General features: G+C 34.6%; 1 protein-coding gene across 1 annotated transcript; it reads left to right on the top strand.

The window, feature by feature from the left end:
• The first annotated feature begins 3428 nt into the window (after positions 1–3428).
• Positions 3429–5145, top strand: LOC109205561 (pentatricopeptide repeat-containing protein At3g25210, mitochondrial). Its single transcript, XM_019368269.1, has one exon. It carries the CDS (start codon positions 3495–3497, stop codon positions 4635–4637), a length of 1143 nt encoding a protein of 380 aa, XP_019223814.1. The 5' UTR covers positions 3429–3494; the 3' UTR covers positions 4638–5145.
• The last annotated feature ends 4137 nt before the right edge of the window (positions 5146–9282 follow it).

The raw sequence follows: 9282 nt of genomic DNA, 5'->3' as shown, positions 1-9282 counted from the left end.
CCCCCAAGAGCATGATCATAGAGCAGAATCAAAACTTGGGATCAAATTCATAAGTTCGAAGTGGAGGCAGAAAGTGATTCACGTCGTGCCGCGACGTTAAATCAAGCGCTTGTTGGGAGGCAACCTAGCTTTACTGCTTTCTTTTATTTTTTATTTTTTTTAATTGTATTATATTTGTAGTGTCGATTTTTGATTTTTTAGGAGTATGAAAAGCAAAGCGATTGGAAGGATGCAACAACAAACCACATAGTTGGAACTAAGTATGAGGTACCCGCACGAAGGACCATGTATGGGAGAAGTCTGAGTGCCCCATGAGCTGCTAGTGTTTCGGCCTTTGGCCCACCAGGGAGTTTCTTTTACCCTCCTATTAGTTATGATGTGCATTGGGGATAATGCATAATTTTATGTGTGGGGTGAGGAGATTGTTTGGGTGACTTTCTATGCTACTTTAGCTGTGTTAGTTTAATTGAATAATATATTTTTTTTAAAAAGATTGGACATTTCCCGACGATGTATCTATTAGACAATTTCTTGAGAGATTTAAGTACAAAGAAAAAGGACAAAAAGAGTTTCTTTGTAGGTAGTGTAGCAACCCTCCCTTGTTTTTCTTTATGAGCGGGTCCTTTTTCAAGAGTTTTGTTTGAACCGGATGTAGCTATTTTTATTTTAGAGTAGGAGTCATTGTGATATGAATTGAATTGAAGCAATATCTCTTGACTTTGTTATGCCTTGAGAATAGTGAGTATTTTGGTTGTGACGCTTAGGCTCGATTTTTTGACTCGTGTATAGTTACTTTAAATCGTATAATCTTAACTTTGCTTAACTTCTTTGACTAGAGTGTCTTGATGAATCCAATCCTACGTGAGTTATGTGTCACGTGTGTGTGAGGTTTGGGTGTTATTATGTGCATTGCATTTGATGCCTAGAACTTGCCTCGTGTGTTTGCAAAGCGAAATAGTAGTTTTGTTCAGTCTTGGAAGTGATGTAGGCGTTTATTTGTTGAGCCAGATATGTATGTTTTACTCGGCTAATTGCTATGTATCGTAGTTAATCCATTTGAGCCTGTAATCCTGTTTCTTTGGCAACCACATTACAAGCCTTACCCATTTATTTGAATTAACCATCTATTTGAACCTTTTAACCTCTCACGAGCACTTGAATTGTTATGAACTTTGTAAAAGTTAAAGCGTGGTGTGGTTTGTTTGGCTTTTGAGTGGAACTAATAAAATAAGGAGAAATGTGCACTATTTTAAAAAAGTAAGAGCCTCTTGAATTGAAAAAGAAAGAAAAGGAAAAGAATAGTTGTATTGCTGTGAAAAAAATATTCCTTCATAAGTGGTGACTCTTGATGTAATTGTGCTTAAAGAAGTATGGAGTTAATATATATTGACGTGAAGGTGGAGTTATGGTTTGACATAAGTGTGGGATTTTAAATGTTAAAGTGTATGTATTAAAGTGTTTAGGGAGGTGTAGTTACTCTTATATCTAAATGTATCCTACCTGACCCGCAACCTACATTACAACCAATTAAAGTCCTACTTGATCCTAGATTGAATGAGCTCGATTAGTAGAGTAGTACACTATGGGCAAGCCTATGGTGCATCTTTTGTGGCATATGAATGTTATTTCTAAGAGTGAGTGAATTCTTTCTATCTTGAGTTCCTAAGTGTTCTTAAATTTTATTGTGTGGAACTACTTTTGTTGTGTGTGGACACTTGATTCATGAAGAAAAAGGTAATGTCAGTGACCTCTATGTTAGAGTAAGTGGGTGAGTTATAAATAATGCGTGGTACTTGTGAATCAAATTTTGAGGTGAAGATGATACGCTTTTGTGCTTAGTCTATTTTAAATATTCTTGGTGTGATGAGTTAGGAGAGTTGTTTAAAAATATTGTGTATATATAAAGTGTAGTTTGATTGCTCGAGGACGAGCAATGGTTTAAGTGTGGGATGTAATAATGAGTTAGTAGATTAATCGGATTTTATATTAAATTTGTATGAAATTTTCAATTTGTATGTAGTTGTACCTTACATTATTCTTTTCTTAAATAGGGAATTATGGCAAAGCGAGAGAAGAGTTGCGCTAATTATGGCTTAAAATAGGTAACACACAAACCGAAAGGAGTCTTATTTAGATGTAGTGATAATTTGAACTTACTTCATTTCAATTACACCCTTTTCCAAGCAAAGAATCCCCTAATTTAAAGTACTAATGATGGATTGTATATAAATTACAAGAAAAACTTGTTTAGGGCGGGTAATATATAAACTTAGACAATTTTAGTAAATAAGTTTCAAATACTGTATAGGAACGAAAAATTCAAAATCACATTGTATAGCAGCTCTTAAAATAATAGCCGGTAAATGTTTATTTAAATTATATTGTTGTATGTTATATGAAAAAAATATACAAATTTTATTCAATTTTACGACTATCACATATAAATAGTTTCTGTCACGGGCTAAAAAGTGATTTGCACAAAACATTATCCACGTGATCCTGTTTGAATTACATTTGGTTGAAGTTAAAGAAACAAGTATTTGAAGTTGATGTCAAAAAAGAATATTTGATATTAAAATTGTATTTGCACATGAAATTCACTTTGCAAATAAGTTAAAGTTTTGTAAATAACAATCAATATTCCACTTGAAATACTCCTTGCATCAGCTTTCAACTTCAAATTTTCTCTTTTAAGTTGAAGTTGAAAACTAGTAACACAAAAACTAAACTTTCAACTACTATATTTCATTGTTTGCAAATAATGCATTTGTCCAAACTTGTACAAAATGTTCGAAGGAACCTGCTTTTGCAAATTGGCCATTAAAAAGATAGCTCAACTGAAATATGGGCCTAATCTAGCCTCCAACCGTTACTATGTATAATCTATATATTATGTATATGATGAGCATTAATCTAAGTATACCGTCTAAAAAAATTAAGTTGTAAATTCAGTCGGCTATTTGGGTAAAGATCCCTTAGTTAAGAAGAATTAACCTAAGTAGCCGACTATTCATTTGCCTAGACTAATAATAATCATAGAATATATAATATATGTATAATATATTATATATTTTATATGAATAACCGTATATAATAAGCGTTAATCTAAGTGTACCGTCTAAAAAAATAAATTGTAAATTCAGTCGGCTATTTAGGTAAAGATTCCTTAGTTAAAAAGAATTAACCTAAGTAGCCGACTATTCAATCAATTAAACTAATAATAATCATAAAATATACAATATATGTATAATCTCTTTTATATATATATATATATATTATGTGTATAACCGTATATAATAAGTGTTAATCTAAGTATACCGTCTAAAAAAATTAAATTATAAATTCAGTCGGCTATCTGGGTAAAGATCTCTATTGTTAATTGTCTTAGGCCCAAGCCCAGAGTATGAATGATCCATGTTCTAAATACCCCGGCAATCTGAACATCACGCAGCTTCAACCAAACACACCCTTGTCGCTTCTCTCCGGTACTGAAAATGCGGGTGTCCGTACGCCGGCCGATAATCACCTCTCTCTTCTCCTCCCTATCTCTCCGCCCTATCTCCAGCTCCTCCGCCGCCGATCACCTTCCAGAAAACCTAACATCTCAATCGCCGTCCTCCTCCGATGAACTCACAAACCCTACCCCTCGAACCCGAACCCGAACTCCAATGGAAAAACAGTTCGAATCATGGATCAACAATCTCAAACCCGGTTTCACACCAGCTGACGTAAACGAAGCCTTGAGAGCTCAATCCGACCCGGACCTCGCCCTCGATATTTTCCGGTGGACCGGCCAACAGCGGAACTACAAGCACAACCACGTCACATACTTAACAATGATTAACATCGCAGTCTCAAGTAAGCGTTACCGCATCGGAGAAACACTAGTCGAGGAAGTCCTCGCCGGCGCTTGCCCGCCGAGCCTCCCACTGTACAATTCCATGATTAAATTTTGCTGCGGCCGTAAATTCTTATTTAACCGTGCATTTGACATTTACAAGAAAATGACAAAATGTGAAGATGCTAAGCCTTCATTAGAGACTTATAATTTGTTACTGAATGCCCTTCTCAGTAAATTTAATAAGTTACATGTCTGTTACGTGTATTTACATTCTGTTCGATCATTAGCGAAGCAAATGAAGTCCTTTGGTGTAATTCCAGATACATTTGCTTTGAATATGATAATCAAGGCTTACTCTAAGTGTCTTGAGGTTGATGAGGCTATTCGTGTTTATCGTGAAATGGGATTGTATGGATGTGAGCCGGATGCATTTACCTATGGTTATATAGCCAAAGGGTTGTGTGAGAAGGGAAGAGTGAATCAGGGACTTGAATTTTTCAAGGAAATGAGGGATAAAGGATTTGTTCCGAAAGGAAATACTTATATGATATTGGTTTGTAGTCTTGCTTTGGAGCGTCGATTTGAGGATGCTATTGAGGTGGTGTTTGATATGTTGGATAATTCGTTGTCGCCTGATCAGCTTACTTATAAAACTATGTTGGAAGAATTATGTAGAGAAGGGAGAGGAAATTATGCATTTGAAAGTCTTGAAGAATTTAAGAAGAGGGATAGCTTAATGAATGAGAAGACTTACAAGTCTTTGTTGAATGGTTTATATTTTCTTAATCAGGACTAAGTGTCTACTTTGATATGTTTATGTTGTCATTGTTGGTAGTTTGATGCTTCTAAGCATATCTATTGCTCGTCTGATGAACGAAAAGTTATTTACCAGCAATTGGAATTAGAGTGCAACTCGTGCAAGGAGAACGTCGAGACAGTATATGGCAGATTTGGTGTATGTTTCTTAACTTGTATGGGATTCAATAGGTTATGCCACCAGATAACACGAAGCAAGGGCTAAGCAATTGGCAATGTCAGCAGATGAAGAAAGTGAAAAAGAAGACTTGGAGGACCGTTCCTTTGTGCATATTCTGGAATATTTGGCTCGAGAGGAACATGAGGTGTACATTTCACTGTTGAAGAATAGATGCGTCCATAGTTTAAAATTTTGGTGTAATATTGGTTTTTAGAACGATCTTCACATAATGCTGGATTTTCTGAATCCTTAGAGGACTCCTATGTTTTTGTACCTTATTCATACCAGCTTGATACTGAGCTTAAATTTACAATAATGCCTTTACTTATTATCAAAAGAATTAGAGTGCAAATCTAGGTTTTTTGGTTTCTGTTCAGAGGCATCTTTTTTCACCATAGCATATATGAGGTGAAGAAAATTTGCTTAGCCTTATCCACTTTGATTTGCTTGTCTTGATGATGACAAAGCAGAATCCATACCTACTGCCCAAAAAGATTGCTTACTTTTAACGGAAAAAATATCTTAGAATTTTGACATAAACTACTCAAATCTTCATACTTATTGAATAAAGTGTTTTACAACAAGATCCAGGGTGACAAACACATGGTTAACATTTTATTAACTTGAATGAATTCTTACCAATATAAAAAATAATATTACTATGTGAATTAAAGGTTTTATATCGTAAAGTTTGAATTAACTTTGCTACATTGCACTTTTGCAGGTGGGAGGGGGGTAGGGGTGCACTTTTGCAGGTAGGAGGGGGTAGGGGACGGGAAGTGTGAGGTGTGTGATTCCTGCCCTCCCACCCCTATACATTGAAAATCGGAATTCAAAATCCAATAAAACCCTCGATCCAAACTAAGGCTGTCCAATGGGACGGGACGGGACGAAATTAACGGGACGGGACGACATTTAAGCGGGATGGTGGCGGGACTGGACGAAACGGGACGGGACAAACGGGACGAAACGGTCGTCCCATCCCGTCCCGCTAACAAACGGGATGGGACGGGACGGGTTCGTGGGCCTTAAGTGTATTTTGTTTTTAATAAAAAAACCGTCTAGTGTTTTGAAAATTACTATGTTTTTAAAGTTTGCAACGACTAGATTTTTGACTTATTTAATAAACTTAAATGTTACTATGTTATAACGAAAATTAGAAAACTAAGTAAAGAATTTTAAAATATTAAAACAAAAGACTTGTAATGAAATATTCTAGTAAATATTTATAATAGAGTTATAATTTATTTAATATAATTTCAAAGTATTAACTATTAAGTAACTAAGACAATTCATAAAAATAATTCATTGCTTAGAGCCTTTTATTTTATTAATAGAACTTTCAAATTTCAAATACAAATATAATTTTTTGAAGATACCTAATCTACGCAGCCACCTTCTAGGAAGGGTTCTGTTTGAACTAGGCCTCTTAGTAGCCAATTACAAATTATCATACTAATATTTGCAAGCTCCTATATAGCTTCTTTGTAACTTATCAATAATATCTCTCGGACATTCTACTGGAATTGGCAATGTTGATTGATGTTCCATGAGCTCCATGCCGTCATCGCTCCCAGTGGTAAGTATCTCATTGTATTCTTCTTCTTCCCTTTTGGTTAATTTTTCAAAACCAAGATTTCTTCTTTCTGAATTAATCCAATCTCTGAATAATACGAAAATCTCTAGACTGTCCTCCGCTAATGAATGCCGATGATCTGCAATTTGAAATCTTTCCGCGCTAAAAGCACTCTCCGATGCTACTGATGATGCTTGAATAGCCAGGATATCTCGGGCCATAATTGAAAGTGTTGGAAAAGCCTTGCCACACTCCTTCCACCATGACAAAAGTTGTTTCTTGCCTTCTTCGTCTTTAATATTTTCCAATCCTTGATTAAGATAAGAATCAAGTTCATCATAAATAGAGGAATCAAAAACTGTTATATCATCCATATCTTCCCATAAAACTTCTGCTCCAGACTTAGAAGTAGAAGGAGCAGTTTCAGTACCAGTTGTATCCATAGATTTATATTTATCAAACATTGATCTAGCATAAGAATATATGCTAGCTTGGCAGTTTTCAAGAGATGGTTATTCATTTTCTTGAATTTCTAAATTCTTATAAATTTTACGAACAAGTCCCTTTGCACTTCTTAGTTTTAAAGATGGGTTAAGTGGAGTAGAAATTAAATAAACTTCGGGAATAGGGGAAAAAAAATACTTTTTAAAATTTAAAATTATTTCTTTAATGGCCGGTGCATAAGTTGGATTTGTTTTATACTTACCAAATACAACAGAAATTCCACAAATATACCATAATATTTGTGTAACAGTAAGATAATATATACCAGAAAATTGTTTTGTAGCATAATAAAATTTTTCTAAAAATTTAGTAAGCTCTCCGATCTCATCCCAATCAGAATCAACAATTTGATCAACAGGGTAAGCATTATGCATATTAAATACCTTTTGGATAGGCACCCGATAATCATAAGCAACTGTAAGCATTTCATAAGTATAATTTCACCTAGTACAAACATCTTTTGGAACTTTTCTAAATGGAAGGCCAGCACTAGCATATTGTTGAGCAAATTTACGAATTCTACTTTGTTTATGAGCACGAAAAATATAGCCACAAGCATGTTGTATTTTACTGCAAGCATCAGAAAATAAATTAAGACCATCTTTACAACCAAGTTAAAAATATGGCATGCACATCTAACATGAAAAATTGTTGGATTAATTGGACAAAGTCTAGATTTTAAGCTATTTGCCGCGGTTGTGTTAGCAGAAGCATTATCTAAGGTGATAGTTAAAACTTTATTAACGAGTCCATACAAATCAAGTATTTGTAGAACAACAGTTGCAATATATGCTCCAGTGTGTTTTGAATCAACAAATTTATAACCAATAATACGTTTTTGCAAGTTCCAGTGATGATCAACCCAATGACATGTAACAGTTAAATAATCACACCCATTAAGACTACGACCTATATCAGATGTGATAGACACTTTACAATCTAAGTGAAAAAATACACAACGAATATACTGAAGATATTCGTTTGAAATTTAAAAACATCATTTCTAACCGTGGTCTTAGGAAAACCTTGAAAAGCGGTGTTATAAGTTTCTTGTATATAATGCACAAAAGCAGGGTGAGAAGGAAAAGTAAAAGGTAAGCCACAGACAGCCACCATTTTTGCTAAGTTCTCACGATCTCTATCTTTGTTATATTTGCGTAAAACATGACCAGAAGCAGGGTCAAGTTGTTGTTGAATTTGATTAGAACCAGATCCACTAGGAGTGCCAGAACTGATGGTAGGATCTATAATTTTTCCGGCTTCTATGTTAGCTTGTATCCATAAAGATTTGTGAGCACTTCTTAAGTGTCTAGTTAAACCCTCGTCCCACCACTTATTAAGTGTGCAAATTGTTGCTTACATTTTTCACAGATAGCACGATGATTGACTTTATCATGTATAAAAAATTTCAATACAAGTGATGTTTTGGGACGTTCAACCTTAGGCTTACCCCTTACAGGGGGTACAAGGGGTAAAGCTCCAGACTGAGATTGAATCTGAGTTGGAGCTTGTGTTGCGGGACTAGTGGGTGTTTCATCTAATTCTTCTTCCTCATTTTCTTCATCCTCAAAAAAAATATCATTGCCAAATTGTCTTTGTAAAGTTTCATGATCTAATTGTTCTCCGACATGAACATCATAAAATGTGGGGGTTGGGAAAATGAAATTTCATCAACATGAGTCATTTCATCAATATCCTTTCTAACTCTAGGTCTAGGAGAAGGGTTAGGATTAGGATTACTACTACTTTCACCTTTACTATTTTTTTACTACTTTTTAAAAAAATACCAAATACATTTTTAGGTGCCATAATTTAAATACGAAATTAAATTAAAAAAGTTAACACAAATATTAAACACACAAATGAAATATGAAAATATAACACGTAAAGTAAACACAAAAATTAAGCACTAAAATGATACGCAAAAATTATATATTAAAATTAGGAGATGGAACGAGTGCACCGAGATTAAATATTGAAACTTGAAGAAATTGCCCAAATATTGCTCCAAATACTTGACGAATTAATTTGAAGCTTGAAAGTTGCTCCAAAAAATTTGCCCAAATACTTGAAAGTTGAAACTTGAAAGATAGCACTTGATACTTGATAGTTAATAGTTGATACTTGATAGTAACAAAATTGAGAGAATAATATAGAATATAGATATGATATTAGAATGTAAGAGATTTGAGAGAGAAGATTGATTTTTTGTGGGAAAAAATGAAGAAGAATGGGGGGTATTTATAGTAAAAAATAGGGCCAAAGTATAATTTAATAAACTTAGGGGTTATATTAAAAGTTTGGGGGGAGGGAGGGGGAGGGGGTAGGGGTGTTTGGGGGTGTAGGGGCTGTTTGGACCGTTGGCAACGGCTATTTTGCCATTTA

Source organism: Nicotiana attenuata, unplaced genomic scaffold, assembly GCF_001879085.1.
Source record: "Nicotiana attenuata strain UT unplaced genomic scaffold, NIATTr2, whole genome shotgun sequence".
NCBI classification, from domain to species: Eukaryota; Viridiplantae; Streptophyta; class Magnoliopsida; order Solanales; family Solanaceae; genus Nicotiana; species Nicotiana attenuata.
This window is presented reverse-complemented; position numbering and strand designations above follow the sequence as displayed.